Below are 13,727 nucleotides of genomic sequence, written 5' to 3'. Positions count from 1 at the left end.
TGTGACCTTGCTTGTATTAAAACCGCTGTGCTGTGACTGACATTTCTGAAAGAGGCTTGCTGTGATTGGGATCTTATCAGCATATGGTTTGAAACAAGGGTCCTATTACCTGTTGCACAGCGGTCAGGAGACGCCTAGTGAGTCAGCTCTACATGCAACAGGCAAGAACCAAGGGAAGGGCAAAACAAGTCAACTCCCTGATTTCATGTGAACTGCTATTCTAGGAGTCACCTTTCCCTTCACACACAAGGATTCCCATTGCCCTCCCCAAGAGAGCTCCTAAACTGCAGAGAAGTGGAACCATGGCAGAACCTCTTCCTGGTGCATGTCTTGGCCACATTTCATTCTTGAAAGCCCTGCTGAAGCCCCTCCAGCACAATACTCATTGCCTGATCCTGCTTTGTGTGGTCTACCAGTCTGCTGTACATACCTCCCAACAGGATAGCTAGTAAAGCTTGAAAGATAGACAGGAAAGTATACTGTTTTTGACTCATGAAGTCCAAACAGATTCATGGGGCATCCTCAGAAAAGCTAAGGACCTGGACATGAAGCATATTTACAGCAGCAAAAACTGCCTTTACACCACCATGCAAAAAGAAACGTGCACGTACATTCAATGTATATTCCTACACCAGTGTAACTTATTAGAATCTGCTAGAAAAAAGTAGTAAGAAGAGCAGTGCAGGTGTTGTGTGTCTGCAGCTATCCTGTGGCAATAGCCTGCAAACAGTCTATTATCTTCTCCTAGTGGCAAGGCACTATTATAATGCCTACCACTGCAGCTCCCCTGGATAACTGCCCAGCTGCTGTTTACAGATGTAATTTATACTGGGGTATAAAACCAATGTAAATTTTATTGATGTTGACATGTCATGTGTCCAGGACCTCAATTGGTTATGACCCCAGTGTAGACAAGGCCCTGATAATGCCTTTTCATTTCAATCCCAGCACCAAGCAAGCCCTCATGTACCTCATAGGGACTGGAATGAAGGTACATGGGCAATATCATGTCTGAGATAGAATCCAAGTGTTAGGGAATTATTGGTCATGTAGCAGAGGTGGAAATGCAGCAGTAATGAGCAATTTTTCTTAATGTGGGGACATTATTTTTGTCACTGTGTGATGCCTCAATCCCCATGGCATCATCAATGTCATCATCCTCATTACAAAAATATTGCATGTGAACCCAAAAGAACCTGATCAGGATGAGGGCTGCTCTGCTTTAGGTGCTGCACAAACACAAGTTGAGACAAACCCTTGCATCCACGGCTACTTGGAGACCAAGTTTACTATTGTTAAAAGGTAGTTCAACACCTGCTTGCTCCAAAAGACAGTTGTTCTCAAGCAGGGAGGGTAGTGATTTCTGTGCCGGATAGGCCTGATGTCATTGTGGCCACCACTCCCCTTCAGGAAAATAGTAAATTGAGCCAAGTGTTGAAATGAATGACTACCCCAGTCACTGCACATCAGTTACTACACATTTAGGTGGGCAGTAGGATGGTCCTGCAGCATCATAGAGGGTAGACATAGAAAATCCCCATTGATGTAGTTTGCTTCATCTTCCTCGGTTCCCCACACCGGTGCAGGGTCATTCCCTGGGGGTTAATCTCCAGGGTTTGACTTTACCTCTTTGACTATGAAGTGCTATTTAGGGCCTTGTTACACATTAATTTTAGCCAGCTCCTGGAGCCCTTAAACCCTGGATTGTCCATACATTAACACCTGAAACTAGTTCCAAGCACATTTTAGGTGGTTTAAAATTATAACACTCCAGGGCAAGTTTAACTCTTATCTGTGTTATCCACCTCATGTTCCATTAATGTGTAGCCACCTCCCACAAATGACTTGGCCAAGTTACAGTCCTCCAGCATCCCAGGATGCAGTGCCCCCTCCCCAACCATCCTGTTCTATGTGGACAAACTTTCCACCCCCATTAACAATCCTGCTCAGCTACTGGTTCTAGCACCAAGCCGACTCCCCCTCCTGCCCCTGGGGGGTGTGAACTTCCCACCCCTGGGGGTGCAACCCTGTGCAAACAGCATGCAAAGCACATGCCAGCTAGCCAGGTCACAGGGCATGGACAGGTTCCAGGAGTGGGGTTTCAGCAGAGGGAGGAACAAGGTAGGGGTGGAAGGGGTGGAAGGAGTAGAGAGTGCTGCTTCCCTCTGGGTGGCTGTTCCCCTGTTTAATAGACTCCTCAATTAAATCCTACTACACCCTGCCTAATTCTTACCCCGGCTCCCTCTCCACTCCCTTGCTGGTATTCACTCCCTTCAGATAACTGCAGAATAATGGGGATATCCCATACAAACAGACAGCAGCCATTTTGCAGAGTTTTTAAAATTTAATCCCGGTATGTCATTTCTGATGGCAGCTTCTACTACATTTTAAAATTCATTCAGCACCCCATTACATTCAGTGTCAGATCCTTACCATGGCGACTAGCCAAAAACTACAGCATCAAAGTTACCTTCATTTGTTTACATTTTGTTTCTTGCATAATTTATGGAAACAGCACAAAATGACACAACACATAAACGATAGTAGGGATGAGGATGTGTCTGCACCAGCCTCAGCTGAGGTCTTGGCTCTCAGAAAGTTCCTGTAGCTTCCCCAGGGATTGAACTGAACATAGAGCTGGAAAGGAGGAGGTGACTTCACTTTCCCATGACCAGTCTTGATTTGTCCAAAAGACCATGGGGACACTGAAATACCATGCTTTCCTGATGCACTTGAGAAGCTGAGAGCAAGGGAACTCATCATTTAAAGGGCAATTTTAACTGGAAAAGTGACAATTGTGATATTTAATGTCTCTCTGGAAGCAGAAGAATAATTCCAACAGACCTACAGGTAAGCCTCTATTTTCAAATAAATGGCTTGATCCAAAGCCTTTTGAAGTCAACAGGAGTCTTTCAATTAACTTCAGTGGGCTTTGGGTAAGGTCCAGAAGGACGGTTTTAATAAGTGCCAGCCTCACAGACCCTGCTTGGTTTCTGAAAAGTCATCTGTTCCCACCGGAGGTGCCATCAGTAATCTCGATTCAGCCATCTGACCATAGCTGATTGGGGCTGGCCAACGGTCAAAGACAGCCCTCTGCAAATGTTGAAACAAGGATCTCTGTACATTCTTAAATGGAAGTAGAGAGATGTCAAGAAAAAACTTTCCCATTCACCTTAACGGATCCTGGATCAAGCCTCCACAGGAAAAAATGGGTCCCCCTGCTGGTTACCACCTTTGTAGATGTCTTTGGGCAAATTGTGGTTGGTGAGGCATAAGGCAGAATAGATCCCATCTCACTCTTCTACAGCTGCATTGGCTCCTACAGGGGCTAACAATGGACAACTCTTGAGACAGGCAGTGAAGTGGTGGAAAGAACTCATGTCTATGGCAGGGGTGGGAAAAGTCCAGCCCATGGGCTGGATCTGGCTGTCGGTGGACTCCATTTCCCAGCAGTCCCAGCCTGCATGGCTGGGGCAGGTTTCCATGGAAACCCCAGCACCAGTCACACTGTGATAGTGTGGGGCCAGGGTTTCCATGGATACTGGCCCCAGCAGCGCTGGCAGGCAGCAGCAGTGCTAGCCTCTTTCTGACTGGGGGAGCTGAGGGAGGGCTGTGCTATGGGCAGGAGCGGGGTGGGTTCACCTGCTGCGGCTTGTGTAAGGCAGGCAGCAGCAGCAGCAGCACCACCACTGGGAGGGGTGGCTACGGGGGACTACAGGGAATTTTGAGGTTGCTGTAGCCCCCTCAAGCCCCCTCCAAGTGCCGCCCCTACTAGCAAGGCATGCGGCAGGGCACAGAGCTGCTCTGGAGCCTGGCTGGGACCTTGTGACGGTGACAGTGTGGTTCGCAGCTGGGACAGAGCCGCAATCGGAAGCCTGCATACCTCAGGCAGGGGGATGCAGGCTGTAGATCATGGCTCTGCCCCAGCTCTGGACCATGCTGTCACCACTGCAAGTTCCCAGCTGGGCTCTAGAGCAGCTCTGTGCCCTGCTGCACACCCTGCCAGTGCTGCTGGAGCTGGCCTCCACAGAAACCCCAACCTCATGCTATCACAGTGCAGCCACACAGGCAGGGGCTGCTGGGACATGGAGTCCGGCTGCTGACTGGATCTGCCACTTTGCCCCCCCGCCCCCCCCGCTATATGGCCTGCCATTCATGCCTACGAGGACTCCCATGTAACATGCCCAGTCCGCTTGCTCCCATTCAGTTTGTGCTAAAACTTGGAAATGAGGTTACTTAGCTGCCTGGGAGCAGACTGCAAAGTATGTCCATCAACATGCTTGAGACAGAAAGCCTAGGAGCTCCAAAATGGCTACACTGCCTTACTTAGGGAATTTGGCTTACATAAAGCAAGAGTAAATGAGTGGGACATGCTCTTGGCAGTGCTCTCAGAAGTGCTGTAGATACTCACAAGACCAGATACAAGCCTCAATCCTACACACTTCCAGTCAATGGGAGGCTTGCCATTGGCTTCCATGGGAACAGGATCAGGCCACAATGAGTAAAAATCTGTATTTTTACACCGACACTCTTTGGACTATAACTGCCCTGTCAGAACACCCAAGGGAACTGAAAGCACCAAAAACCTATTGACTCAAATGAATCCATATTCCTTCCCTGCCACTGGGCTGTTGCAAACTAAACATAAAGTTTATAAAAGTAAATTATTTCATCTTATAACTTAAGTGCATCAAGCATTTCCTTAAATATGGTTCACACTGAAAATAAAGTTACTTTTGCTGTACAGTAAATTTTTGATAGAATTAGGAATAAATTTTGTTGATACAATATGGCAGGTGGGCTGTGCAGTATATACTTGTGCACACACACTCATCTCTACACACTCACACGTGCATGCATGCTCCCATGCACACTCACACACGCACATGCACACACACCCCCTACCTCTCAACAGGAGTCTCTCAGTAAGATGGGGAGACATTAGGAGTTTCTAGCTCTCTATATGTGCATGAGAACATCTATATTAAAAGTCCCTGTTGTTAACAATAAATGCTAGAGCTGGTTGTGAAGAAAAATGTGGTGAACGTGTCTTTGAAAACGTTTCCTATAACTCACCAAAATCTTGTCAGAATTTCACTTTCAAAAATGTACTGAACTTTTAAAATCTGATTTCTTTTCTTTTTGCTACATTTGGTCAAAAAAAGGAGGGAAGAATTGTGAAGATATTGTAGGAATGGGTTTTTTCCTGCTTCTATTGAAATTTAAAATGTTGTTAAAATTTTGGAGTTTGAAAAAGGTGGACCAGCTGCATTAAACATTTTGAATCTAATACTATGATTCTAACAGAAACCCTAAATTATATGATCCATAACTTATTCAGTCTTTGGAAATACTGAGCTACAAATATTGTTTGACAGCATTCCAGCAAAACAACCTCGTTGCCCATCATACCTCAAGTGAATTTAATCTACAGTGTAATGAGCATGGCGGCTGCCTGCCCAGTGGACACAGACAAAGCTCAAGAAGTAAAATAGGAGTTCTGCATTGAGTACAGATGATCAATAGGGTTTCCCACTCTTGACTGCAGGGGTCCAGCTTCTGATGTTGCTAGGAAACAGTCTCCCAGATTGCTAAGTGAGGTATCGTCGCTGTCCAGGTCATGGAAAAGGGGCTCAGCACCTTAAATGGCAATAAAGAAACGATGCAAAAGAGTTATCACCAACATGGGGTCAGGCATTGGAAACATCAGAAACATATTTTGCACTTACATTGTCTACTTTCAGGGCTTTTTTTTACAGAGACACTGGCCAGTGTAGGGGGTATTGTCAAACCGCGCTGCATCAGCCGGAGCTATAAGAAGTACTGTGTGCTTCAAAGAGGTGTTGAACTCTTTCTCCGCCCTCTTTCAGGGGAATGAAAGATATATTTTTTGACGAGCCACTGACCAGGGGCCACCGGAGCTGATGGTGGACAGTTAGGCATAGGTCAAGAACCCTCAGCTGCCACTTGGTCAGTCCTCATACACCCCCATCCCGGTCCTTATCATCCTGGACCCCAGCTGACTTCCTGCCCTTTGGGCAGGGGGCTGGGCTTGATGATCTTCCAAGGTCCCTTCCAGCCCAAATGTCTATGAAATCTATACCCTCTGAGGTGGCTAAAGTTAGCTCTGCTTTACCAGGAGAGGAACCAAGGCCTATGAAAATGATTTCATTTCCCCAAGGGATGATCTACCATGCAGGTAGAACTGAGAGACCACCCAAGGATAGACATAAGGTTTTCTATGGCTAGTGAGATGGCTTTATAAACACAAAATAGAGCAGCCCAGTCAGCAAGAGAATGGAACATAATGTCACTGGTCTTCTGAGCCACCCCCCTCTTTCAGGTAGACCCTGGTCCGAGAGAATCACATCGCAATACATACTCACCTGCAGAAACCACCCATGTTGCTTATCACATAATCCATTGTCCATTTTAGGACTGCCTAAGCCAGCTTAGATTTTATGATATGCTAACCAACACAACGGTGCTCCTTAGTCTTCAAGTCAGAGGGTCAAAAGATTATAAAGTTGCATTGAGCTAAATTAAGAAGTAATTTTGAATCAGTTCTCATGCTGGCCTATCTGATCCATGTTCAGCTGGGCACTTACACTGCTCTGTTGGACAAGAAACTCAATGCATAGGGAAGAGAATCAGTGGCTGCACAGACCTCCAGGAGCAGGAACAGAACACCAACATAGGGACGTTTTTGAGCTAAGCAAGAATGATCTCTACCTCAGTTAACGTAAGGATTTGGGCTCTTATGAGCCAGAATTTCTAGAAGGGGGCATACTTTAGGATTCAGCAAATTGAGATGGTATCCAGTACAGGAAGAAGTATCACATGTATGCATATACACACACATGATCACATAGTGCTCAGCTAATATAAACTGGTGAATCTCCACTGTGTTCCAGCATCTGGTAGTGGAAATAGACCAAGTGCCCAAATCTCACCTATGCAAGTACCCAGAGTCTTACCATAGGGATGCATGTGATCTCCTGGCATCTGAGGTGGGGTTAGCCCTTGCCGAAAGGGATCCGAGTTGTAGACACTCTGCTCAATACTCAGCATCTGTTGTGGTGGGGGCAAAGTGGTGTATGGGTTCATGATCCCTTCGAGGTTAGCACTCCCGCTGCTGTTTGTCTGAGCTGGAAGACAACAGAGAACAAGGCTACGTGTGCGTGGCTACAAGACCTCTCACTTCTAACTTACCTGGGTTCTTACAAAGGTTTGCATACCTATCCTCTCCAAATCTCCCCTTCCCAGTGCCTCATATCCTGATGCATGATGTCCAACCCATGCATCAGGAGAAGATTTCCCCCCCAGTTTACAGGGCTAATGAACCTGGAGGCAATATATGGCAGAATCTCTGTGTATGTGTATGGGCGTGGGGAGGGGAGAGGGGGCAGGCAACTGAGGCAAAGACACTGGGAAGGGGTCAAACTCTGGAGTGGAACTGGGGCTTCTGGTAAACTAGGGTAGGAGACTGCAGCTAAGAGAGTTAGTGGCCTCATGCAGATGGGTCAATGAGAGGGAGACAGGTAGTAGATTTGAGTGCTGTGCAGATTAGGAGAATTATTGTTGCTGAGTTGAAGTGGTTGGAAGGGAGGCTCCATGCAGTGGCTCTGTGGTCTCTAGCAGGGTAAGAGGGGTCTCTGGTAGCAGACAGGGGGAGTCCAAGGGTGTTTCAGGCAGTACCTGAACTCAGCCGCTGTGTGTTTTGTTGATCTTGCTGCTGCTGCTGTTGTCTCCTTGCAAGTTTCTTCATCTGCTCAGGAAGGAAAGGAATGCAGAGGTTTGAAACCAGCTTGGATGCATTGGCCTGTCAGACACATGGCAATTGGCTGCACCTTTTTCCTGCTGCCCCATAGAAGAGGGCCTTTTCCTTCAACCATGAGCCTCTTTACAATGGGACAACTTTGTTCCTTTCCCACTTCACAGGGAGGTGGTGAGGGTAAGTTAGCTAATGTTTGTGAAGGAAAGAACAGGTTCCTAACTAGGACAACCTTACCAATGACTGACATGGTGATTTTCATCTTCAAAAATGCTTTATGAATTTTTGTCCTGCCCAGTACTTGCACCGGGAGCTCTCTGGAGCAGTACAGTGATAATGCAACTCCCAACTGGCACACACACATTCCTAGTGATATTTTAGGTTTGTACAGGCCAGAGCACAACTCTGGGGATTCACATTCCTGTCTGGAACATTAATGAAAAGCCAGGATCCCTGGGCTCTGGTACGGCACATAGTTGCTGTTGCTTACCTTTGCTCTTTGATTCTGGAACCAGACCTGCACGACTCTCACACTCAGCCCAGTCTCTGCTGCCAAAGTTTCTCTGACCTTGGAGAAACAACAAAGTAGATGTTCTCATTCTTCTAAGCAGCTCAATTTATTTTTCTAAGTTTCCTTTTGGAGGTGGCAGTTCTTCCCATATAAAATGCTTTCCACCTTGCTACCTTCCATTCCCCCAACTGTCCCACAAAAGTTTGCAATGACAGAACTTTACAACTTGACATCTAATACCTAAACTAACTCCTTCAACTGCAACACCACTTCTGTTTCCAGGGTGCCAAAAAGAAAAGGATCCAGCCCCCGCTTTCTGCAACTTTTCCCCATAGAAACATAGTAGCACGGGACAGACTCCCTTGAGCTCAGTCCAAACACCAGGCAGCTTCCTCAGCCAAGGGTCTAAATGATTTATTGGTAAAAATCAAGGTAGCTCCAACGACTTCAGTGGAACCATGTTTATTCACATCAGCTCAGGATCAAAGAAAACTAACCATACAATATTATGACAATATCCATTTGCAATTGGATTATGCAAATCTCATAGCTGCGTGCAAAAATAGGCATGGGTATGTATGTATGGCTGCAACCCGTCTTGATCATCTCTGACGTATTTGAAATCTGCACATACCCAATTATGGTAGCTGCTTTTTAGAACTGGGTTCCCTGTGTGCATACGACTATGCAGGCACATGCTACACACGCACACCACCGACACGAAAGAGCCACAGCAGGCCATGTCCTCAGCTGATGTCAATCAGCACAGCTCCAGCATCTTCAACGATTTACATTTGCTGGAGAATCTGGCCCAACTTCTACAATATGCTGAGCAGTGGTTTTTTCACAGCACCTTTCTACATGGCTTGGAGGAAACCTCAAAAGATGCTTTGAATGCCCTCCGCTGCTGCGTTGTCAAGATGGTCCGGGGTCTCTTGGGCCTCTTGTGATCCTTACTGTCCTCTCCTTTCCCAGCAGTTTGTCCCATTTTGCATAAGCTGTCTTCATCATCGCTTTTACCTGTAATAATGAAGCAGGTGCATCAAGATGGTGGACAGAGCATTTCATCTTTCTGCACTGTGTGCTTTGGCTTAGTTGCAAAGTATAATTCCTCTTGTTAGGAAATACACCTTAGGCCCCAGACATGTAGGGTTCAATTTTCTGCAGTGTTTGAATGACTTAGGACACAGGTGACCAACTTGCAACATGTGAAGCACAAGTGACATAGGCAGCCTTTGCATATGACAAGTGGCAGACTGAGGAGGGGGTAGGCAGCCCAATGGCAGATAGGGCAGAGAGAAGAGCAGCAGATCAGGCAGGGAACACAGGGCTGACAGTAAAAAGCAGAGCAGTACATTAGGCAGGGGAAGGGGACTGGAGTAGGACTCAGGGAGGGTGCATTGTTTAATTTGTGGCACGCCTGCCAAAAGGTTGGCTCTCATAGATGTAGGAGGTCAAATCCTATTAACTTTCAGGCCCTGGCTTTAGGCCAGTGGGATTTCGGCTTGTAAGAACATGTCTGCGCTGTGTTGGACAATGCCATGGCATGCCCCGGGGGAAACACACCCTGCCCATTCACTCCTGCTCCACGTATGTGGCATGATTAAAAAAAATGCTTTGTAGCCTATACATCATAAATACTGCAGAGCCTGACAGTAGTCCTGGGTGTGCTTTGGACACAGCTGAAAAAACAGCTAAGTTATATTTATTTTGGCCTGGGGGGTATCTGGATTGGAAGAAGGGTGTATTCATGGTAGTTCATCCTTATTCTATTCAATGTGCCACAGGCCTAAGTCAGAGGTCAGCAACCTATGGCTTATAGGCCAGATCCAGCCCACAAAGTGATTGGATCCAGCCCTTTGTGGTATGGGGGACCAGCAGCATGAAACGCAGTCTGGTTTGTCCCCTTCTCTGCCCTGCATTGTGCCACTGATCTGTTCTTCTCCTCTCACCTTTCCCCTGCAACAGCCCTCTCTGGTGCTCTTTTTCCTCTATAGCAGGTGCTGTTTACCAGCCCTGCCAAATTTGACCCCCCCACAGCCACCAAGGATGGGAATCAGTGGCCTATAGTGGAGGTGGCAGTGTGTAGCAGAGGTGGCAGCAGGTGCGCTGGATTCTCTAAAAGGTTGCCAAGCCCTTCCAGTTTTCTCACACCAACCTGCTAGCTCTATCTTACAGTATTAGCATCGTACGTCAGACCAGAAAGTTTACATTTGTGCAAAAAGAGGTTTCATGCTTGGCTGATCAGAAGACACTAGGGCTTATTTTCTAATGTACCCCAAACCAAAGCAGCTCTCAGTGTGTATTTCTGCATTTTACAAAATGGGACATAGATTTTTTTATCAGGAAGGCAACCAGGCCAAAACATTTGCCTTAGAAGTTTCACGCCAAAGTAAACGCTAGGGAATTTTTCTCCTGAGACTCAAAACCACTGTAGCAGAAGGATTTTAAAGCAAGAGAAGGAGGGGACAGTCAGTCTTTAGGCTACAGGTGCTGACAACAACATATAAGGTTTTGATGTTCTTCATCATGTAACCTAACCTGCCAATGTGAAAGTGATATGAAAGGAAGAACGCTGGTTATTTGCTGACAGCACTGCCTGTAGAACCAGAGGCAATAGAAGCATAAATTTATTTTCTGAAAAAATAGAGAAAGCCCTGACATAGCCCACCCCCTCCAACCAAATTCCAGAATTCAGGAGATTCAGTAAAAGCATGTATTTATGTCATGCGACGTTTAAACTTGTTTCATAGGTGATAACGCTTGGTGAGATTTGGAGGTTGGCTTCATTTTCCCCCCTCTTTTTACTCAATCTGTGCTGTTAATTTATGATGTAAGCTCTCAACGATGAAGGATATATGCTGCAGAGCCAGACACCTGTGGATCCTGACTCCACACATCAGTGTCAGAGCTAGCAAAAGCAGCAACAGTTTATAAACACATTTCTAGTAAAGCTGAACTTTCATTAAGGGGCAGTAGGCAAAGCCTGGAGCCATGCAGGGGAAAAGCTTCTCTGTGGGGTTCTAAGATTTTTAACTGCATTTTTTTCATTAAAAAGTTTAAATCTGAATATTTAAAATTTAACAGCTTTTAACTTAAAAATATGTTGCCTACTTAATAGTTGGCTTTTTTCCCTCCAGCAGCAGATCAAGGGGTAGACTGTCCAAAGGAACAGAGAGGGTAGAACTTGTGGCCATATGCAGTACAAGTGAATCTACCTTCGCCAGATGATTCTACCTATTTTCAGCAGGTTGAGCAGCCCTGTAACTATACAATAGGGGCATAGGATTTCCTGTATTAGATTAGACCACTAGTCTGTCTAACATGGAATCCTCAACTGCTAGTCTGGAAAAAGGGTTGTGTGAATGCACATATACATTTGGCAAAATCCACACCACAGACAAGTCCTCAGTCACCTCACAATGATTTCAGGGGGGTAAAGAGCACTCAGTGTCATGGACACACTGCTTATGACCTTGCAGAATCAGGCCCCTAAGTCCTCTTATGACTATTATTTCTTTTAGAGCAGTGACTAGAAGCCCTGAGTGAAGATCACACCCTCAAAATGCTGGATGGAGTATTACACTTAATGAGAGACAATCCCTACCCTGAGGAATTTTTTGTCTAAGTAGATAGGATGGAAAAATAGAGGGAGGGGAAACTGAGGCACAGAGATGGGGTGTGACTTGCCTGAGGTCACACAGCAGGCCAGTGGCATGGCCTGAAACAGAATCCCAGTTTCCTCGAGTCCCAGGAGAATGGCTAATTTCACCTGGATTCCAGAATAAATACAGGCCGCTGTACTAGCAGATTTAAGTGAACAGCAAGTGTGCAGAGGCTGAAGCAAGAACTTAGGACCACGGGATCAGGAGGTACTCCTGAGGGCTGAGCCAGAGGCTGTTGGATGTAGGGGGGAAGGGGATTTTAAATGCTTTCAAAAATCACCGAACAATATGAAAATCTTTCAAGCCACTCTTGTTCCAGCATGGAAGTCATATTGCTTTAAAAACAGAAAAATACAACCTATGACCTGGGGGATTTTTTAAAACCATAAATCAGGGGCTTTTTAAAGTCTTTCCCCTCCCCCCTGACCTTTCTTATCATTTCCTATGACAAAAAATACTCAGCCTTTCTTTCACCTTTTCATTTTTCTCTCCCTCAGTTATTAGCCCAGGCAGCTTTAATTTATTCACCCTTCAGTGTCTCTCCACAATTGCGCTCTGTAATTTATACCCCACACCACTTTGCGTTCCTTAAGCCTGCAAGGCATTTTGGGATACAGTTTGTATGAAAGACGCTACACAAAAGAAAGCTTTATTGCATTCCATAATTAAGGGACCTTATTTATGTCTTAAATACTGTATTGATAAGCTCGTTTATTAAGCCTCAATCAGCAGCTGACTAGGAAGGGATGAAAGCACTTGTGAAATGAGTATTTTACTGCAAAGGAACTCCCCTCTCCTGAGCTGTAAATCAATCATAACCTTTTTCACAAAGCTCTTCCAGGATCCATTTGGGAAGTGTTTACAGTAATTACACCAATAATGAAGCTAAACTGCTTGTTTTAACAACATGATGCAGATGTCAATAGCATGGCCAGGCTTGGAATAGGCATCATTTTAGGAATTAGCAGAATGGAAGGAACCAGAGCCAGTTTTAAAGCATGTCTACCCTGCCTCTTTGGTGTACCTGGGAGTAGCACCGAGAAGCACAGCCCATCCTCTCCCTCTCCAAAATAATGACAGCACGTAATGTAGCCAGCACTGGATGTGTGCCAGGAAGCATGGCTGAGCCTCACAACGGTGCTGGGTGTGTGCCAAAGGCAGCTCCACTGCACTTCTCCAGCATTTGGCAAGCAGGCACAATAGGGTAGCATGTGCCTTTCACTGGTGCTCCCCGGCTTGCCGCAGTGGCTACATGGATGATCTTCCAGGGTCTGTGCACCCATGTGTGTTGTGAAGGATGAGAATGAAATGAGTGGGAGGGTGGGCCTGGCAGAAGAGATGCAGAATGATAGTGATTTCTGTGTTAGTACAAACTAAAATCAGCTCTGGGAGACTTCAGCATTGAATTAGGGGTCATGGATGTGACCAAGGAAATTTCCCCTAAGTTCCCGTTCCTGTAGGAACGTACCTTTTAAGAGCTGTAACTTAAAGCAAGCCATTGTCTGCTAGGTCGCCAGCCCATTTCTGCTGGAAAAAAATCTGTAGGTTTATACTGGGCTGTGAAATAGGATAGGATACACTAAAAGGCCTTGCCTTGCAGACAGATATGTTTCTTTATAAGTGCAGTAGCATGTCAAACTGTCATATTACTAGGGCAGCTAAGATAACCAGGAAAAGGAAGTTCACAGAGACTAGTCATCTGCCCAAGTGAAATGTTATGGAAGCTAACAAGAAGTTGAATCAAGTGTGCCACATATGAGCACAAACGAATTCATAA

At 45.9% G+C, this 13,727-nt stretch overlaps 1 protein-coding gene across 3 annotated transcripts in view; it reads right to left on the bottom strand.

Moving 5' to 3' along the window:
- Positions 1-2,330: 2,330 nt before the first annotated feature.
- LMX1A (LIM homeobox transcription factor 1 alpha) overlaps positions 2,331-13,727 on the bottom strand; it is a 116,959-nt gene continuing 105,562 nt past the window's right edge. For all 3 annotated transcript variants that reach the window (XM_090049128.1, XM_090049126.1, XM_090049127.1), the window contains 5 exons: positions 9,139-9,305; positions 8,265-8,342; positions 7,699-7,768; positions 6,978-7,148; positions 2,331-5,640 (listed from right to left, as the gene is read on the bottom strand). In XM_090049128.1, coding sequence (XP_089905254.1) covers positions 5,480-5,640; positions 6,978-7,148; positions 7,699-7,768; positions 8,265-8,342; positions 9,139-9,305 — 647 coding nt within the window. In that variant the 3' untranslated portion in view covers positions 2,331-5,479. The remainder of the gene's footprint in view (positions 5,641-6,977; positions 7,149-7,698; positions 7,769-8,264; positions 8,343-9,138; positions 9,306-13,727) is intronic.

This window comes from Crocodylus siamensis, chromosome 5 (genome assembly GCF_052110815.1).
Source record: "Crocodylus siamensis isolate JL-2025a chromosome 5, ASM5211081v1, whole genome shotgun sequence".
Taxonomy (NCBI): domain Eukaryota; kingdom Metazoa; phylum Chordata; order Crocodylia; family Crocodylidae; genus Crocodylus; species Crocodylus siamensis.
This window is presented reverse-complemented; position numbering and strand designations above follow the sequence as displayed.